Source organism: Apus apus, chromosome Z (assembly GCF_020740795.1).
Source record: "Apus apus isolate bApuApu2 chromosome Z, bApuApu2.pri.cur, whole genome shotgun sequence".
NCBI classification, from domain to species: Eukaryota; Metazoa; Chordata; class Aves; order Apodiformes; family Apodidae; genus Apus; species Apus apus.
The window spans coordinates 76,331,601-76,353,295 of record NC_067312.1 but is presented as its reverse complement, the minus strand read 5'-3'; the positions used below and the strand labels follow the sequence as shown (position 1 = coordinate 76,353,295).

At 37.0% G+C, this 21,695-nt stretch overlaps 1 protein-coding gene across 6 annotated transcripts in view; it reads left to right on the top strand.

Annotated features, from left to right (window-relative positions):
- Positions 1-21,695, top strand: part of KIAA0825 (KIAA0825 ortholog) — a 246,329-nt gene that overhangs the window by 87,184 nt on the left and 137,450 nt on the right. For all 6 annotated transcript variants that reach the window (XM_051643498.1, XM_051643496.1, XM_051643497.1 and 3 more), the window contains 3 exons: positions 1,848-2,024; positions 8,100-8,210; positions 15,154-15,293. In XM_051643498.1, the coding sequence (XP_051499458.1) occupies positions 1,848-2,024; positions 8,100-8,210; positions 15,154-15,293 (428 nt within the window). The remainder of the gene's footprint in view (positions 1-1,847; positions 2,025-8,099; positions 8,211-15,153; positions 15,294-21,695) is intronic.

Below are 21,695 nucleotides of genomic sequence, written 5' to 3'. Positions count from 1 at the left end.
TGCATTGAGGAGTGGTGTCTCAACCAAAAATGTGGGCAGCACTGGCAGCATCAGGATTAGATATTGAGCCATTGACTCCTGAAGAGAACTCCATTGGTCCCAGTACAATTTAGGTTTTCATGGGGCTTTTCAAGTGAAAGCACTGTGAGGTCACATCAAAAAATTTGCCAAAATGAAGCCAGTGGTGCAGAAGAAGAGGAGGAAGAGACTGTTCCTTCTCTTAGGAAATATGAAGCTGGAAGCTGTTAGGATTCCCATGTTTTGCCAGCAAGGAAGGTCTCGTAAGAAATACTGAAGCAGGTGTCTCCATCCAGAAGCTTTCATTATCCCTATCCTTTCTATCCAGTTTCTTGTTTAAGTGGAGAAACTGGTGTGTTTCTCATCCTGCCCCTTTGCTACATATCTTTCCTATATTAAGATATGTTCCTCTTTTTATATTTTGAAAGTTATAGAGTCCATGGAGGCCATGCAAATTAAAAACATAGGAGATGAAGGACACTCAGCAGAAACACGTCCTGTGTAAGCTGAGTTATGTGCTGTCATCATAAATTTTATTAAGACAAGAAGGGGTGTCAAGGAAGATTAAGTAACTTGCTTGAGTTCACATAATTGGAGTAGGTAGGAAAAACTCTTAAATTTTTACTCTACATATCAAAATACCAGTTTGTATGCTTTTTTTCCTGCACTAATTTACCATGGTGAGGCTCTTCTGTATCTTTAGTTACACAGCATTTGCCTGGTAGCTTTCCTAAAAATTTCCTTGTGAAAAAAATACCCTGAAAGACACAGAGTACACATATATACAGTATTTCTTAAATGTAGTTTTCATCAATTCTAGCTTAATTGACTTCAAAATACTGAACAGAAGGAACTTTTTACATTGTTGTTTTGTAGAGAAGATATTTTGTTTTAGGAGGGTGATTCTTGAATTTGTCACTAAGTGAATTGAGTTGTCCAGTCATGCACAAATGGAAAAAAAAAAAAATTAATTAACATAATTCAATATATTTTCCTCATGGGTTTGTTTGGGGTTTTTTTTAATAATACTGTAGTTTGTGGGGGAAGTGTTTTCTCCCAGTGACTCTTGAACTGTTAGAGATCTGATCTGTGTAGCACAGACAAAAGGCTGTCCATGTGTGTTTGTCCAGATTTTCCAAAATTAATAGCATCCTTAAAAATGTGGATGTTCACATATGCATCCATTGGCTTAAGTACTTTTTTCAATCCAACTTCATGCCTGCCATGTATTCTGTGTTAACCATCTGTTTCCTCTCTGTTTTATGCCAGCAAAGTCTTGTGAGCTGATGTTACTGTAGTTTGGATTCATGCTGTTGTTTAGGTGAATGACCCGTGATGCTCTGCCAGCCAAGATCAACAGGCAACAGATTACAGACTCAGAAGTGTTCCACATCATAACATGTTGCCTGGCAGTTGAAGTTTTGCAAATTAGAGATTTAGTTCATTTGCCATTATTTTTTTTGCTCCAGCAGGTTTTCAAAATAGTACGCACATTTTTAATTGGAATTTGTAATAAAAAAAACTAAATTCAATTTTGTTTAGAAGGTAGGTTGTTCCTCTCTAGTGGCACTGTCCTTTGGAAGTTTCCATGTTTTTAAGTCTTTTTTTGACTAGTTTCAGTAACAACTTTTCAGTGGATGCACTGAATTTTTGCAGTGTGGTGGATTCAGAATTCCTCCATCATTGGTGGAAGATGACATTTGAATTCCATGCTATGACTTAGGTATTTTATGTTCTCAGAGGAAAGCTCTCTTTAACTGAATTTACCACTGTCCTGATGCCCTAAGTAGTGGTATTCTCACTTTTTTTTTTTTTTTTCTCTCCTGCAGAATTGATATTGCAGCAATTTTGATGTGTGCTGAAGAAATGATCTGGTCAGTTTGCAGCTCTGCACAGGAGTTCCTGAACCCACATGAAGATCTTAAGATCTATAAAATACATAGCCACTGCAATAGTCTGCTGTCTGTGTTGGCTATTTTAACTTCACCACTGAAGAACTTGTACCAGTGAGTATGAAAGAAACATTCCATCTCAGATAAAATTAGTTCATGATCTTAAACAGATCTACAAGGTGAATAATTGTGTTGAAATACAGATGCAGTACATAGTGTTGACACGTTTTGGTAACCTTTGAGTATTTCTCCATTTGGTCTTGAACTTAGCTTTTTGATCTCACCTAAAGCTCAGTTATACTGACCAGGATTTTATTAGCTTTGTGTTGAGCTCCTATGCTGCACATTTTTTTGTCTGGTGGTAACATAGACCATAGTGCATGTTTGATTTCCAATGTTTTGGTTCCTCTGTAACACAAACAGTAGAATTTCTTTAATTCTTACTGCCCCAAATTTGCAATTTACTGTTCACCTTCTTATTGGTTTAAAATTTTGTTAGAAACACCTTCTTATTGGTTTAAAAACCAATTTTTGTCAGAAACACCTTCTTATTGGTTTAAAAACATTTACTACTGTACTACCAAAGATTTTGGTAAGATTTTCAAGGATTTGGTCACTCAAACAATTGAAAATACTAATTTACTTATTAGTTCATATTTATCTCTCTTCAGCTTCTGAGTATGTTAGAATGTTCTGCTGTAATCTCTTAATACTTCTGTAACTGCTGAAATTCAGAAATAGTTTACTGATCATCTGGTTACATGACAAATATGCTTCAATAAATATTACAGAGAGTATAGAAGGTCCATCTTCATAAAATTTTGTCTTCATAGGTCTCAGCTATAAACAGGACATGATATTTGTGCTGAAATTAGGTCTGAGTCTTTCATTGCTTTTGCATGCTAAAAATTCTTCTGTAAATTTGGTGATATATTTGTATATACAAAGTGAGGTCACAGATTGAAAAAACAACAAAATCCAAATCTAAGAAAGCCAAATCCTATTCAACTGACTTTACTTTTAGTATAAATTTGAATATTCTGGGTAGTGCTAGTAGTACAAAGAGGAGGGTGGAGACCTCCTGCATTTAAACTTTTTAACCTAAAATATTCTTTGTCATATTTGGACTCATGCAGAAGTGGATTGTAACTGGATGTTTGATCTTACATCATGCAGGCTCATGAAAAAGTAACTATTAGGAAGATGACTCCTGGACAGATTAGGTATTCCTGCTGTGGCAATAATAATGGAGGCACCAGTGGACACTGTAGTAGTTCTAACTGCTTTTACTATCCATTTTGACATTTCACTTTTCCCTCCTGAAAGCCCTTAGAATGAGGGACTAAAATAAATAGGTAGTATAGTCCATTCCTTTTAGCTGTCCTAGTCTCCCCCACTGATCCATGTGGTTTACAGGTTTATGTATATCTAGAATAATAAAAAATCTGTGCTAACTTGAGCAACTCACTAACAGAGATACTGAGGCAGCATATTTTATATTTTATGTAAAGTGCTACAGATTAACAACTGGGTCATATAGGTTTTTTATTTAGGCATATAAATTTCAGTAGCCTAATTTGCCTTTCTAGAGATCAAAAACTCGACGTGCGCAGGATGTAGCAGCTCATTTAATTTGCTATAAAGTGCTCTGCAAATTATAACCAAAATCTGGCAGCTTTGTTTAAGAAGGATACAAAAAAAGTAATATAGTTATATTGTTATGTAGTCACATTGTTATATAGTTACAAAAATAAGATTAACAATAAAAGACATTGTTGGAGAGATGATACGTGTTTTTGTTTGAGTAAAAAAGGATACTTTTAATGAACTGTGTATCATAATGAACTTTGAGACTTCATTATCAAAACAATTCTTCTATATTGTATATCTCGTTACAGCCAATATTTGTCAGGTAACCTAACCCAGTGTCCAGAATATGAAGAAAAAACTTGAATTACTATATCCAGTTGGAAATACTTACATTTGCTGAATTCTGTGTTGATTCCTAGATCTGTTATTTACTGAGTTGTGCATAGTTCATCACATTAAGAATCTTATCCATAGCAAATTTAGAAGTTAGGCATGATTTTAAAGGAATACTAATCCTTCATCAATTTTTTTGTGCAATTACAGCTGTATAGTCAAAATCACCATCTGTTAGCTTGGCTCTATATCTTTCAAAACTTGGTAAAATTAACTGCAAGTGAAATAAAGATTTTTCTTTAAAACCTAGCAAGCTCCCTTTTGGTACTACAAGATTTCCCTGCAGGGGCTAGGTTTAAATTAATCTTTAGACAGCTCAGGAAAGTTTTGTGTAATCATAAAAGTGGTGATGACAGTACATTGTTTTCCAGGAGTTGTCTAATCATAGGACTGGCACATTTCCAACTTACTAGAGATGCTGTATTAGTTATTGCTTCCAGCGTATTAAGATTATTCAAGATTCTTTATTTTGTTGTTGAAGTGCAACAAAATAGTGGAGGTGCTGAAAAGTTAATAGTAATCTTAACTTCAGATAAAATGATTCTGGCATATGCTTTCTCCTTCCTAATTTTGTGATCAAACATTGTGCATTCTGCTGTCACTTTGAGTTTTTTTTCTGTGTGACAAGGCTACTTAAGCCTTGTGCTAAATTCACCCATGAATCTGGGGTCCTCAGTTGTACTGCTCACCCCTTTTCTGTGCTTCATTTTCGTCCAGCTTTCTCTGGCCTTCCTGATGTGGCATTAGCATAATATAAATACTGGTTGGAAGTTTGCTGGTCATCTGGTGCTCAAGGCAGGACAGTCACCAAGAGTAGTGAGACATGACTCTCTTAGCTGACCATGCAGACACCCAGACACTGAGATTTTACAACCTCTCCATGAGGTTTTACAGCCTCTCCTCTTCCACGGCTGCACTGCCTGTATCATACCAGCCCCCACTGAGAAAAGTTTGTCAATGTTGTTTCTTGTAATTACTCTTTGGGCAGTTGTAGGCTGTAACTCAACCCTTTAGCCACCTCTTTCCCAGAGTAAAGGAGCCTAGATCCCTCAGCCTCTTGTCATAGATGATGCGATCTAGTCCTTTTTAGTTTCCTCACATCCTCCTTGAGCTGTGGGCCCAACACACAGACACAGCATTCTAGGTGAGGCTTAACTGTTGGCAAGAAGATGAAGCAGTTCACAGTCTTTGGTTTGATTGCCATGCTCCTCCTCATGTCTCACCTAAATCCTCTCTCCTACAGTTTTAATCCATTCTCCTTTGTCCTCTCCCTCCCTGCCCTTGTCCCAAGCCCCTCCCCAGCTTTCCTGGAGCCCCTCCAGGCACTGGAAGGTGCTCTCAGGTCTCCCTGGAGCCTTCTCTTCTCCAGGCTGAACACCCCAACTCTCCCAGCCTGGCTCCAGAGCAGAGCTGCTCCAGCCCTTGGATCATCTTTGTCGTCTTCATTTCATACTATGAATTACTATATCTTACTTTCTCAACAAGAAATTAGGTGAATTACTTTAATGCTGAGAGAAGAATTTAGAGATTGTATTGGTAACTTTGCTGTCAATTGGGTGAAAATATCTGTCATTCAATTTTTTAAATTGAAACTATTTATCTTAATTTTAACGTATGGGAGTTATAATTAATGAATTTGCTTTTTACTCATGTTTATTCCTTACACAGAGCTAAATCCTTCAGAGCCTACAAGGAAATACCATTAGGATGCATCTTGTTGGCATCTCATTTTTTCGCACCTGCACTGAGGCTTACAAGATCAATTCTCACCTTGTCATACCCTACTGAAGAATAAAACTAGTGTTACTTGGAATCTTGCTGTGGTATTAAGTACTTTCACAGATGCTATCCACTGCTTTGAGACTATAGGCAGCTGCTTTAACATAACTTGTAGTCAAAACAAATTTCCTGCTAGCTATTATTATACTTCTGTCAGAAGAGAAGTTGAATTAAACTGTCTGGCACAGAATCAGGTTTTCCTGGCAAGGATTACACAGCCAGCAGTGGACACTGAGGATTGCTGGCACCAGAAATACTGTGTTATCATTATACACTTGCTTTTTTTTTTTTTTTTATAGTATCTGAAGTTATTCTAAAATTTAGACATTCCTTACAAGCCTCAGATTATCTCCTACTCAGTTTGAAAATTTGTGTAGGGGTTTTGTTATAGGTCTCAGAGGTCTGCCCAGTGCTTGTCCATAGAAGACAGCTAAGAAACCATGTGTACAAGCTGCTTTAGCCCCGAAGTCTCTCAAACATGCACTATTTGGAGAACAGATGTGGTCTTTTTTTATTAGATCCCTACCCAACATCTAGTTATCATTTCTTGTAGGAAGTTGCCTGTACGCTTTTCTATATTAAGAGAAATACTTCAGAGGATGAGAGACTTTTCTCACAGTGTTTAAATTACTGTCTTTAAAATAATTATCTCCTAGTTTAAGTTCTCCCTGTATCTATATTACAATTGCAGCTTTATTTTTAATCTTCAGGTTTTCATGAATTCGCAAGGAGAACAAATTCACCATGTGGTAACCCTTAGCTCAGATAGTGCTTTACTTCAGATAATTTTAAAGTCTGTAGTAAATCCTTCCTGCTAATTTTGCTTGCTTATTCATTAAAATTGATTTCAAAATAAATCACCCTGCCTTTGAGTAAGTTCAGAAGCTATACACCTGTCTTTCTTGTTGAACAAGTTTAATTCTCTCCCTTTTTTCATCCAGAATCTTAGGCAGACACTGACCTTGCAGACATTGAGCTACACCTCTAAATTATATGCAGCTGTGAAGAAGAGTTTAAAAGTACTTTTAAATCATTAAATGACAAAACACATATACTATTAATGCTGTGGTGACAAAGCATCCTGTAAGGAAATGGAGATTTTACCTTCTAGGGTAGAGGTTCCTGCAGGCTGTATCCCAATGGTTTTCCATTCTGTCTCCAGTTCTAAGTGTTCAGATCCACTGCTTCCCTGTCCTGGCAGTGGATTTTCATATGTCTTACAAGAAGATTCTCTTGTCCTGAAAAAGTCCTCATGCCTTTTCCTGAGGTATTTTTAAGTGTCCTTCTACTTTTACTGCAGCAGAAAGAGTTCTGACTCAAAAGGGGGAATGACATTGGATCACTGCAGAAAGTCAAGCAAATATACCATAAATGAGTTCTGTAGAAGTGGCATTTTTGAAGGTAGTTGCCTTTATATAATTTAGAAAATCACAGTCATGATACAAAAGGAAACAAGCTTCAGAGAAGGGGAGTTACTAAGATGAAAAATTCGCAGCCAAGCAAGCTGAAAAGTAAGGTGCAAAAAAGAAGTGATAATTGATTATGGTTTGTGGAGGATGGGTGTAAGAGACTATATCCTCTCTGCTGGAATTGTATTCATTGTAAATGAGAGTAAAAAGGGAAGAGGCCAAGGGACATCCATTCCTATCACACATAGTAGTGGCTACTATAGAAATTTACAGATACTAATGCATTTATTATTATGTTTGATTAAATAATAATTAAAGACAAACAGTTTTATAGCCCTATTATTATATATATCTATTATTGTGGAATATCATTAAATAGTAAAAATAGGGATTTTTAGTATCAGTGGACTGGACTCATCTGCTTTTTTCCTTCTCATTTCCTTTGGGTAAAAGAAATAATACAGAAGTAATATATAACTAGCTTATCTAATTCTCCACAAGACTTTGTGTTTGAGAACAGCATTTTTTTCACCCGGTGTGGTATTTCTCACAAGCCAGTGAAGGTCCAAAGCTTCTGGTTCAAATTTTTCTCCAGTGTAATCAAAAGTTAATGTTTATATGCACGTTGTTCAAAAGAGAACCATTATCATATGATAGAAATATTGATAATATGATGTGTGTGTTGTGCAGAAATAAAAGAGCTATAAAAATGAATGATTGAAGAGCAATTTGCTTATTTGCATTTTCAAACATATATGATGTGTTGTATGTGAGTAAAAATGTGAAGAAAACTACTTTAACAGTATGGCATACCAAGTTGCAATGAGTGAAAGAGGATACAGAATTACATTCTTAACAGTTCCTAAGATAAATTTGCAAGTATGTGTATGCATATATATATTAGTACTATTTATCTCAAGGGATTTTCTCTCTTCTATTTATGTATATTTAGTACTAGTGATCTGAAGGGATTTTCAGTCTTCCATGTAATTCAGAATTTATTTAATTTTTTTTCCAGGACATTTCTGAACAGTTCTGGTGAAAGTCTTCCTCAAGATTTTTCAAATGTAATTTATCATCCCTTACACTGGTTATTTTGCATCCCATCGTCCTGTTCATCCTTCCTGAAGTGAGTATCAAATGCTGGTTGTTGTAAAAGAATCACCTGATAGTCAATATTAATCAAATGCTGCCCCAACATTTTGAAGAGATGAAATCTGAATAAACATCTAATTACTATTCTGATTTTTAAAATCATAGAAACGTTTTTAAAAATTCATTACTGGCTTCCCTAATCTTTAAACTTTAAGAGTCTCTAAGAAAGGTCATGCTGAAAGCAGTACACCATGTAGCTTTTTGCTAGTATGTTCATTATGTGTGGTATTTGAATTAACTGTAAGGTTTTCTTGCTTTAATTGAAGAGTATATGGCTCTTGACAATAATGTAGTTCAGCACAGTTGCTGTTTTGAAAGACTTATAATTAAAGGGGAGATAAAGAATGTACGCCTGTGTTTATGATTGCTGGTTAAGAAAAAGGTTTGATATATAAATACCTCATTGAAAAATATGCTGCTTTATTGTAGTTGATTTTTTATTTTTTTTTTGGAGCTTGCTGCATGATTAGAGACAAAAGCTTAATTTCTTTTTCTGTGTCACTGCATATAATGACAAGTTACATATGAGACATATGCTACCAGCTGTGCTGTCATTCCCTTTCTAATTTTGAACCTGAAGCACTCCCACACCAGTGCAGATCCTCTCCTAACCCCTTCACCTCCTCCTCCTCTTCAGAAGTTATTTCCTGAGAGATTTTCACTCTCCATTTTCATGAAAAGCTGCTTTTGTGAGTTATTATTGTGTTTTCTGAGAAAGCATTTTTATATTTTGGAGGAATACGTTATCATATGAGTGGTGACCTATTGGTGACCCATTGGAGACCAATGTGCTGTGGATTTATTACTTCTAACCTCATACACACAGTACCTTGTGATTTTACTCACTCATTTCTTTTCATAGCTTTCAGTCCTTCCTGCATGTCAGCAGTACTGTCACCTCCTGTGCCTCTGCTACCTGCTGAACCAGAGGCAATGACTGTGGCTGAGTCAGAGTTGTGTGGTGGGCTAAAATGCCAAACAGGGTGAATCACTGTCCAATTCCGAATGTGTCCTTTTCCCTCCTTGAAATAGTAATTTAATCTCCTTCTGAAGCTTGAGAGATGAGTTTTTAACTCTGAATAGAGCTTCAAGAAAATTTGTCTAGTTGCTTTGTAAGTCATGCATGGGTGGAATCATAGAGTCAGAGAATGGTGGGGGTTGCAGGTGACCTCTGGAGATTATATAGTCCAACCCCCTGCTAAAGCAGGTTCACCTAGAGCAGGTTGCACAAGATCATGTCCAGGCAGATTTTGAGTATCTCCAGAAAAGGAGATTCCACAGCTTCCCTGGGCAGCCTGTTACACTGCTCTGTCTCCCTCAAAGTCAAGAAGTTTTTCCTCATGTTGAGGTGGGACTTCCTGTGGTCCAGTTGGTGCCCTTCTTCTGTCACTGGGCACCACTGAAAAGAGGTCTTATCCTCTTAACACCTGCTTATTAGGTATTTTTAAGCATTGGTAAGATCCTCTCTCAGTCTCCTCCAGGCTGAACAGACCTAGGTCTCTCAGCCTTATCTCATGACAGTTGCCCCAGATTCCTTTGTAGCCCTCCACTGGACTCTCTTCAGCAGTTCCTTGTCCTTCTTGGACTGGGAAGTCCAGAACTGGAGACAGTTCTCCAGATGTGGCATCATGGTGGCAGAGTAGAAAGGGGGGAATAACTTCTCTGGACCTGCTGGCCATCCTCTTACGAATGCACCTTCTTGGCCATGAGGGCACATTGCTGTCCAACAGGACTCCCAGGTCCTTCTCTGCAGAGCTGCTTTCCAGTAGGTCAACCAGTGACTCTTCCTGGTGCCTGAGATTATTCTTACCTAGCTGCAGGACCCTACACTTGCCTCTGTTGAACTTCATGAGGTTCTTCTCCACTTGACTCTCCAGCCTGTCCAGGTCATGCTGAATGGCAGCATAGCTTCCTAATGGATCAGACACCCCTCCCAGTTTTGTTTCATGAGCAAACCTGCTGAGGGTTTTGCCCTGTCCCCTCTGTCCCCTCTTCCAGGTCATTGATGAACATTTTGGACAAGATTGGGCTGACCCTGGGGAGCACCACTAGCTACAGGCCCCCAAACAGACTCTGGGCCACTGATCACAACCTGCTGAGCTCTGGGGCGAAAGGAGAGGAGAGGGGAAGGATATAGGAGAGAGAATGACTGCATCTTCACTTTAAAAGGGAAAAAAAAAATATTATTCAGAAAATTTATTCTTCATTAAGGACTCGTTGTAGAATGATTATAAGCTTTTTGGTGCCCTAGTCCAGGGCTAGTACTCAAAATATGAATTATATTGTGAATCATGAGTTTTGGAAAATGACTCCACAAGTGAGTGCCCTTGCTGTCTGTAAGTATGTAAAGGAAATGCTCGTGCCATTTCAGTCCAACCTCATTTTTGAGGTGAAGTTATGATTTTACAGATGTGGGACAGATTTGTCTTGAATAAATGGCAAAAAGCCTTCCAAAGCTATCCAGTATTTACACATTTTCCCTGGAAGAAATATGATAAAATCTTCTTGGCCACCAAATGGGAAAATGTGGAGTTCAAAAGAAAGCACATCTGAGAAGATGTTAAGTGTACCTATGTGAGGGTGGCCCATGTATATAAAGCCATGTGTACTGTCCTGGTGGTGAGTGAACTTTTTTGGGTAAAATATTCCATTTTTTCTTTTAAAAACACACCTTTCAGCTACTCAGAAAAAAACAGTGAAAGACACCGTATGTAATTAAGTAATTTGTGGGATGTATTCTGAGTTGTTCTAATCTTGTTACTAGTTTTGCACTTTTGCTTTTTTTCTTAAAATACTTGGTTTAGAGTATAAACAAGATGTATGCAGAGAACTGTTTTGTTAGAGCATCCTAATCCTTCCTGGATTGCTATATGTTTTTACTTCTTCCATGTACTAAAAATTCATAATCCCTGACCAAAACTGGAAGCACAGGTGTCACTGTTTGACTCAGGTCTGACAACACTGCTCTCAATCCCCTTCCCCTCCCACCCAGGTAGGGAAGGAGAGAGGGAAAAAGAGAGAGACTTGGCTGGATTGAAAACTGAACTGCACAGCTTTAATTAAACACTAATGAGAAAAGAAAATATATACAATTATGTGCAGATATGTTCAGGTATGTGCAAGAGCCTCTTGCCTCCCCTCACCCCCAGCAACTCCCACAGCATCTCCAGGGCAGGGAACAGTCCTGAAAAGTCCTGGAGCTGCTGTGGAGAGCGGAGAGTGATGAGGGTCAGGAGAGATGGAGCCTGGGGGTCCACGGGGAGGGAGGGACGGAGTCCTCTCCAGACACCAGCCATGGACAGGAGAGAGGGGAAGAAGAAGCAGGAAGGAAGTTGTCTTCTGGGATCTCTGTGCTTCCCCTGAGCTCACGTAGCTCTCTGGAAAGGAAGATCTCTGGCCAGTTTTGCTGTCTGTCTCACTCAGCCTCCTACAGGGGGGTCAGAGATCTCCCTGTAGCGTCTGAGCCGGCAGAGTGAAGGTGCCACCTTGAAGCCCCAGCAGTTAGAGAAACATTCCACCCTTATCAGTCTTAGTTGGAACACTCTGCTACTAGTTTAAAAAAAAGCTTACTGAAGGAAAAAAGAAAGCAGTAAAATTGGCTTCATCCTGGCTCAAACCAGGACAACAGGCCACTGTGCACATCAGAGTTTGTGGCCACCCAATATGTAGCTGAAGAATATAACCTGGTACCACTGCACCTCGTTATGCTACTTCCTGAAGTGACTTTGTTTACAGTTTCACTCTTTTACCAGATTCTTTTTCATGCCTAAAAATGGCTACACTCTGTTTTCTTTTACCTATTGGACTTCAACATCTTTGTCAATATTTTTAACGTGAATTAGTGTTAATGTTTTAATTGCCTTGTTGCCTTATTTGGCATTTTGTTTTTTTCTATCTTGGATACTAACCAAAATAACACAGTTGATTATCAAACTAAATAATTACTGATAATTTATATTACAATGGCTTTAGTGGTAATCATGATTCCTTCTTTGCTTTATCTGGGGTTTATAAACCACTTGCAAATCAGAGCTGGTGTGGTGTCTTTTTTTCCTTTTACTGTACAAAACTGAACATTTATATGTGTGATATTTGTATGTACTTCACCTTTTCTCACTTTTTATGAGGCTAGTCTTATTTTCACTAGTGCTGAGCTACGAGGATGGGAGAACATATGTCTCCCCATATGCACGTTACAAAACTTCTCAGTGCATTTATTGGTGCTAGCTCCATGGCTGTAGGGAATGTCTGCTGTATTTTATTTTTCCTCCAAGTGAGTCACACCATTGTACATTTCAATTTGCAAGAGGCTTTAAGAGCCAAGAACGGGTGTATATTACAACATGATAACTTCCCATCTGGTCAATGACAGACAAGCTTTATTTCAACTCAAATATTCTATAAATGGCATTTATTTCTAAGTTAATTTAAAATATTATCCTTCATAAATCTCACAGATCAAATTGTCCCTTTTCTTATACTTTCAAGGCAATGGGTGACCTTACTAGAAATTATAATGTGGCATTCAAGGGAGAAACAAAATGAAACTGGCTCATTTATTTTAACTGACTTAGTGAAGTGTTGAGTTTGCTATCAGCCACAGCTGATAGTGGCTATTATTGTATTCACTAGTGTGAATATAGTACTTTTGTAATTTAAAATTAAATTAAAAATTAGTTTTTAATGTGCATTAGAGTTTATATGTCTTTAAATAATCTTGAACATACAGAAGTTTAAGATAATACTATTAAGAATGCAAAGCCCTGATGTTGAAAGTTTGAATGCAAAATGTTTCAAATGTAGAAAAGTTATTTTGGAAGCAAGTTAAATCAAGACATAAATGTATTCCTGTATATATATATATATTCTAAATATTATTAGAATCCAGTATGTGCTTATATGCAAAAATATAATTGTTGAGGCCATGCTACATTACTATTGATTATATATAATGTACCAGATGAAAATCACAAAAGCTGTACATAAGGTTTTGTGGCACATACATTGCTTATCAAGCTTTACTGTCAAAATCCCAAAGGCTGAGCTGTGTAAAATCCTCCTGTACTAAAATGACCATGAAGAGTATTACCTGTGAAGTTTTGATATGGTGGTGTGATGTGAAGCTCCTGTTGGGAAATGCAGATTTGGGAGCTTGTTTTCCTTAGGTTACTTCAAGTTTTCCCTGCTGTTCTGGTGCTGGAGACAGAGATACCTGTGAGGGACTAACCTGGAGCAGGGTACCAGCTGGCATGTCCATTTCCAGGCACGGTTAATTTCTTTTGGGTAAATTGTCCATGTAGCCATTTGGGCTGAACTGCAAGGTTTTGGTGCAGACATCTCTGTTTGTTTGTTTTTTTTTCCTGCATCCAGGCTGAGCTGGGTGGTGGCACACTGGGCTGAGTGAGGTGGTCACAGAAGTGTGCAGCATCACAGAGACCCCTCCTCTGCTAGAACAGCCACATGGACCCACTTCAGATCTGCCCCGAGAGTTGTGTGCAAGTGGCACAAAAAGTGTGTGTGCAGAGGCATATAAACCCTCCTCTACTCCAACAGGAAAATGTACCTCCTGATGAGGAAGGCTTTAAACTGCTGCTGAACGTGTTGTGTGTCTGCTGGCAGATAGATACTGTTTATGCCTGCACAGTTAAGGCTTCAGAGCATATGTAGGTTTTTTATGCTGGTGCATATAAAATTCATGTGCATAAAAGTTTACATATGCAGTGTGTCAACTTTCAATGTTAGCAAAGATTGTTGTATAAACTTGTAGCCGAAATGAATAAATGCACTCATAGAATCCCAGACTGGTTTGGGTTGAAAAGAACCTTAAAGCCCACCCAGTCCCACCCCTGCATGGGCAGGGACACCTCCCACCATTCCAGGCTGCTCCAAGCCCCATCCAACCTGGCCCTTCAACACTGCCAGGGATGGGGCAGCCACAGCTTCCCTGGGCAGCCTGGGCCAGGGTCTCACCACCCTCACAGCCCAGAATTTCTTCCCCATGTCTAACCTCAATCTCCCTTCTCCCAATTCTATTCCATTACCTAATTATAGGTTGAAATTTAATTTTAAAATCTTCCAAGTAATTAAAAATAAAAGCTTTCAAGAAAAAAAAAATACCCACAACCCAGTTTTGAACGCTTGTTTTTAAAAATTGTTTGAGAAGAAGAAAATAGTAAAGGCAACAGGTGATAAACATCTTACAGGAAAAGGTATTTTTAAAAATTAAAAGTAAATTGCTCCAGTGTGAGTTCAGCAGTCAGTGCTGGGTCATTGGCTGAGCTCAGAGGAAGCCCTGGAATATTTTTGTTTGGAAACCTAAACTTTTGCAGTACATGGAAACCACAAACAGAAAACAAACTGCAATCTCCTTAAAAGCTAATTAATTTGCACTACTCTTTCTCACTTCTCCCTGCTGGAAAACACTTCTCCAACCAGTCTAAATATTACAGGTGGATTTTTTAGGACAAGTAGGAATTGGTCAACCTAATGAAGAATCTTGTAGCTGCTTCATTAGGAGCTTCATATACTTCATTCAGGGTATTTCTGACCTCTTACTAAACAGTTAATGAACTAAAGAATAATAGACTTAAATTTATTCAAGCATCCAAAAAAAAAAAAAAATCCTTCTTGCCTGGTAGAACAAGGCAAACAAGGTTCCATGAAGGAGGTAAGTGAGGTTGCTTTCTATCAGTTATAACTTTGGCAGGCTACCAAATGTTAATTTGCTTTCAGCTAGTTGAGATTAAATGTAATTCCTTCCCTGAGCTGCCTTAAAGTAAGCAAGCATTAAAGTGTTTTCAGAGTAATCTGCAAGGAATTGACATTTAAGGGAGTTAGCATGACATCTGCACTTTAAGGATATTAATTTCATAGGTAAACTAACCACATTATTTTGTCTTTATCTTACATTTTGAAAGGACTCCATCAGCCAGAGAAATGACAACCCAGGGTCAGCTCAGACTGCTCTTATCCCAGCCATGCTGTAATTTGAACTTGCTTTTGGAAACGTTGCTACATCATGATTGTCTCTTAGTGAAAATTTTACTGAGAGGTTCAAGTAAGTATTTGTACTTGTAAAAATATCAGTGAGAAACACAAATTAATTTTTAACTACTGAAGTGCTAAGGGAAGGCTGCCAACCATTTTTGTGGGCATTCAGTTATTAGCAGGACACTTCTTGAATGGGTAAAAAGGAAAAATCATCACATTTTTAATGAGAATGTTTTGCAGTCAATCTGAGTATTCATAGTTTCAAAGCAGACTACAGTTTGACAAAGCAGGCTACTGTCATAAATGCAAATGAGTCAAAATGGATTTGAACTTAACAGAGCTTTGATAGTACAACTACTTTACACAGATTTTTACAAGTGTGGATTAGTAGTCTAAAAGATCACTCTCAACATTATTTTTCAATGGTGAAAAGCCTCTTAGAGGTTTTATTTAAGTTATTATGTGTTTGTCACTGTAGGTATTCTAGAAGCACATTTATACGCTTCCTCATGTTAATACTTTCATTAATGCCCTTATGAAAGTAGAACAAATAAAGGAATGGTTCTTCAAGGTTTTCTTTTCATTCTCCTAATATTGTGTTTGAAGTAACAAACTTTATCACATCTTTCCTTTTAATAGGCTTCAGATCAAATTATCAGCTTGTTGAAAAGCTTATGGTATAATCACCTGTTTGACATAATTCCTCAGTAACAGTGAGTGGGATTCTGAGTTTCTTCAACAAAAGAGCTCTCCCTGCATATAAAAAATATATATAAATCTATTAGATCCACACAGTATTAGATATAACACAATTTAGTTCTGTCATTTTAAAGTGGTCTAATGTTTGTCAGGGGTACAACATTGTGTCCACTTCTGTCATGCATCTTACTGAGAGCTGCACTGCATCCACTTGCCTATTCAAATACCTGTCATCTTTTACAAAGACTGACAAATGTTTGTTCAGGATCATATCCTTGCCCTAGTGTTCTCCTGTATTGAATTTTACTGGCTGCTTAAATTATCACAGGTATTAAGTGACAGAATGCATTAATCTATTGACTGACCAACCTCTTGGGTTTCAGGGAAAAATATGCTGGTTTGAATTAGGAAATGTGCTATTTACACAGACTTTATTAATGTCATTACAATATTGGTATGAATAAACTTTCAGTTTAAATAAAGCTGAAACCTGTGATGATCCATATCTTCTTAATTTCAATAGGGTTAATTATCTAATGATAAAATGATTGTGTTCTTTATTCCTTCTCCTATGCAGCAGCTTTCTGATGCTTTATAACTGTTGTTATTATTATTATTATTATTATTATTATTATTATTATTATTATTAATTATTATTATTATTATTATTATTATTATTATTATTATTATGTTAGCTGTTATGTTTTGCTATTAAGCTGTATCTTAGTACAAGCAATGACTGTTGGATTCTTATGTTCAGCTGGATAAAAGGCTTACAGAATTATGTACTCATGAACAGTAAAATCTTGCAAAGTATAATATTCTGCATGAAAACAGCTGAGTATACCATATTTTTTTAGTGATTTGCCAAAGTGATAACAAAAATCCCTGGTATCTGACTAGATTATATAAGAATTTTTTAATAGGAAAACCCTCACATTTTACTTTGCCTTCTGGCCTTAAAGCAAAATGAAAAGACTGAGTATAAATAAAAAATTCTTTATAAAGAGGTGCTTATATGTAGATGTTTTTTAGTAATTATAACAGATTTTAGTATTCTAGCAATACTTCATACTTACAGTAGACATTACAGACACACACACACTTAATTTAATTCTTGTTCTCATGGTAGCAAGAGTATTTTGGGGAATGCATGTATGCATGGTTCAGTGTTGTTAAATATTGTAAGAAGGTTATCATCTTTGTTGAAGGCATTGAACTGTAACTGTAAGTTATCTGGACAGGGAACTGACAAGATTTGGACTTCAGTAACATTTTCTGCAATATAATAAATGAAATGAACATTAAAAGTCTGCTGCTTTTCAAATATAAAGTTATCACAGCAAAAATACTACAGAAAATAATTTAGGATACCCCCAAACTGACCCCCACTTACTTGTCTCCAATGAATGTGGCCAGTGCATAAAAAGCACCTTTGAAAAAATAGTGGAAAACTTAAATTGTGCGTAACTTTCCTCTATAACTTCAAACTATAGCTCTGCAGAACCTAGGTGTATTGAATTACAGTTAATTAGAGTATAATATAATCCCAGAGTTGTTTTATATGGGTCCAACGTTCAGAAAATATTTTCCAAGACATTTTCCTCAGTGAATGAAGGGTCTTGCAGCCTTTGCAGAGGGAAATCATTAAGGTAGCTGGTACTGTGTACATTTTCTGACAAAAAAAAACCCATTTGTTTTGCAATTTCTTGGCCGATTTTTTTTTTTTAATCAGAATTGCTTTCTTACCCACCAGTATGAAACAGAAATGGATTATTTTGACAAGCAGCCAATAACAGAGGAATAGACAGTGGTGCTGGTGCAACAGGAGTCACTGAATCCAGCTGAAGGATAATGATAAGAAAATGGGAAGGGTGAAAGTGATCTCTGAGAATTTCTGCTAGACTTGCTGTGCAGGCCCAGATTGTCATACTGTGACTTCTCATTTGAGAGTCTTTGTTTCCAGGAACCAGGAGTTGCTCTTTTCATAATAAAGCAGAAAGCAATAGCTTCATTGAATTAAACTGGCCCAGCACAGGAGTAACACCAAAGGGAAACTCATCAGTCAACAGACATCTTGCCATTTACCAAGAGCAGATAAGAAAGAGATCACTGGGACATCACCAACAAGGCACATCCAAGGCCTTCAATCAGTCCTTCAACCTCACACACACGTTTGAGAAGAAGAAATGGCAGCACCAAGTTAGTGATGCACAACAGAAAAAGGAATGTATTATTTTTAAAAAAGCTTTGTTCGTTAAAATTAATACATGAGACTGCAATCTAATTTCATCTTCTGCACACAACTTTAAAGTGAATCCTGGCATATGGAAATAAACTGGCAGAAAACTGCTTTTACAACAGGAAGTGGCAGTTTTACCTGATGTTTTTTGGCTTGCACAATTCATATTTGAGAGACTAATAGAAGAGGGTACCATATACCCTGTACAGTTAAACCTAGATGATATCCCAGTCCCCACTAAAACTTCAGAATGAGAACTGCTGGTAACATTTGCTGCAGATCTGCAGCTGGACCCAAAGAAATGTGAGTTGCTTCAAAAAGAGGTAATTTACCTGGCACACATAAAGATGGTGGGAAAAGGAAAATTTCCAGTGGGAGAATAAAACTTTGTGGTGCAGCATCAACCAACTCCCTAGACACTAAGAGATAAGAAGAGTTTTCTAAGACTGTGCTTTTATAAACTGATTTCTGGCAAGACAAATTACTTGAAATATACCTACAGAGCGGAAACTTTTTTCAACTCCAATCCTTTGCCCCTTGTAAAGCAGCTCTTTAATTGTCACAATGTTCAAAGTGCCATTGTAAGGTAAATTTCAAGCCCTAATTAAATTTTAAGTTAGTGTTACTAAATTTTGAAATTTTTTTTGGCATTTAAAATTAAATAGCACTGTTGTTGTTGTTTTTTTTTTATAACTTACCCTAAAGAACAGTGAGAGGAGGTGTCTTCAACTGACCTCACTTCAGAATCAGAGAGATTTTTTAGTGACAGTGAGGAGTTATTACAAAAGGAAATGTACATTCCCTGAATAAAACTACGATCTTCATTAAAAACCCCTAGCATTGCCTAAATCTGTGTGACAATTTAAAAATCTTATTTCAAGTACTTGGAGGTAATTTTTTTGTACTTCTTTGTAATAACTTGGATTTAATAATCCTGAGACTTAGTCTATCAGGCAATTGGAAAAAGTAGCAATTCTGTAGGTCCTATGGTCCAAACACACAGTTTTTCAAAATTTGGGGGTTAGTCTGCAACACTTTCCTCATCAGATGAGCATGGGTGAGTCTCTTAGGAGGACAGAGATCTCTTAGATGCACAGAGATAGCTCTCTTCTCCAGCTATTTCTGGATCATCTAAGATGATGCTTGTGAGTGCAGGCTCCAGAGCACCTGAAAGAACTTTTCTCAGCTTCATCATGGTAGCAGCCTGTGTCATGGCAGCCTAACATCAAAAGATTAGAAAAATCCCAGAGGGAAATTAGAAAATGCCCAGAGGGGCATCTCCTCACAATGTCCATCTGACCAGTGCACTTATTGGGTACTGCACCTGCCTGGCCACTGTGGCAGAATGGTAGTCATGTTTACTGGTGTGATGCAATTCTGGCTGGAAAATCAATAGAAAAGGGACCTTAATCAAGTGTCCTTTTGATGACTTTCCAGGGACAAGCTAAAGAAAACAGAAAGTTTCTGAAATATTGGAGAAGGATTTCCATTTGGGCTGTAATGGAGCCCTGCTGAGAATCACGGGGGTTCTCTGGACAAAGTGTGAAGATAATCTCTGTGCTATATTTGCAGTAGTCAACATTACTATGTTCTGTGGTCATATGGCTCTTCAAAGACCTAGTCATTTCTGGTAGGACCTTCTTGCTGCTGTAGAGCTCTAGACTGAATACATTTTAAGAGGGTAACTTGCTCAGTATTGATCCCAATACTTGGGGTAATACAAAAAAGGTAATGTGGCCACAGGACTAAATTAAATATTGCCTCATGAAAGTTTGCCTACCAGAATGCCATGATTTCAGCATACAATCCAGTAAAATCAGTGGTGGGGGGATTCTGATCATAATGATCTTTCCATTGCACCCCACTAAGATGGATTTCACAGAAGCCATTAGCCCAAAGGTGGAAGCTTCTTCTCAGATAGTTCAAAATGAAATGTTTAAGGAGAAGAAATTCCAAAGGGAGCTGAATAATCCTAAAATACTATGGAATTTGTGATAAATAAATATATAGGCACATAAGTAATTTGCTAATATGTTAATAATTAACGGGCAAATTATATGAAGTATTTTTGCCTTCTGTTGAGCTTTTTAATTGTCACACACTTTGAATTCATTGGATTCACAGGTAGCAGTTAATACAAGAATATCATTATTTATGTTTTACTCAATTGGAATGGATGGGGTTAAGAGCTGCGTTTCATTTCAGATAGATCACAATGATCACAATTTTTATAATTAAAACAAAAAATAATACCATTTCTGCCAAAATGAAAGTCAAATTCAAAGTTACAATGGATTCTAGCTGTCAAGGCTGACTGGAGAATGATTGCAATGGAGAGGAACAACTCTCTGAGAGACAAATAAAGTGATCTACCAGAACAGATACAGAAAAATCCAGTGACAGAAGAAGCACTGAGAATATAGTGCAAGGAAGCAAGAAGTGCAGGGTGCCTGCTGAAACATTTGGTTCTATAAACAAAATATACTCTTTTGCATTCTCATCAGCTGCTCTGATTTAAACTAAAAAGAAACCAGAAGTTTTATGCTCTTGGCAAATAAAAGAACTGTATCAGAAATAATTTGCTCCATCTTCAGTTTCTCTTCCTAAAACAAATAGCATGTAGAAATTTGAATTTTGACTACCTCTTTTGGTCAAAAAGAGACAGCATAACTGTTCATATCTTGTCTATCTTGTAAGGACTCACTGAGGAAGTATTCTAGAGTTAATAAAAGGTTTTCTAAAATCATTACAATTCATTTCATGGCTAAGCCAGTAGCTGATAAAAGCTGGATGAGTGTGATAATGACTGCAAGTTACTGGGTGATATTTCTATCCATAAGAAAGAAATATAGATAAATTATGTTTGTAACTGCCTCTTCAAAGATGGTTTTTAAATATATGGTTCTATCCCAAGAGTTTAAGTGTATTATTTTGTCATAGAAAGAATGATTCATTGTGACTGGTTAACACATAGCTGTTATTCATAGATACATTATTTTTTTTAAAAAGAGATTTATTAATAACAGTAATATATTTATTTTGGCATCCTCTTGTGCATATGGAACACTGTGTTATGTGGAGATAACAAATAGCAGATTTTATTTAACAGATACATAAGTATATAGCTATATTTGTATATAGATGTAAGTCCTGATAAAATGAAAAAGCATCTCCTTTGAGCTACCTAAAGGAGCTGTAGGTTCCCTTCAGAGATTAACTATTGATACACAGATGCAGTGAGTGGAAATAAGAGAAATACATGTAGGGAAGCATCAGTGGGCAGTAAGTATGTCTGTCATATAAAGACTGTTCTTACATGATGAGTAACAAGAAGGCTGCATTTGAGTTCAAATTAAGATGAACATTTAATGTTATGACAGGTGAGCTAATAAACGTTAAAGAAAAATTCTAAAGCAGGAGAAATCAACGTATCTTTCTGTAGACTCCTAACTCATAATGTTTAACCAGCTATAATGATCAAGCAGCTAAACCTTTCAACCAGCTGATATTATCTGTGCCAGCTTATCA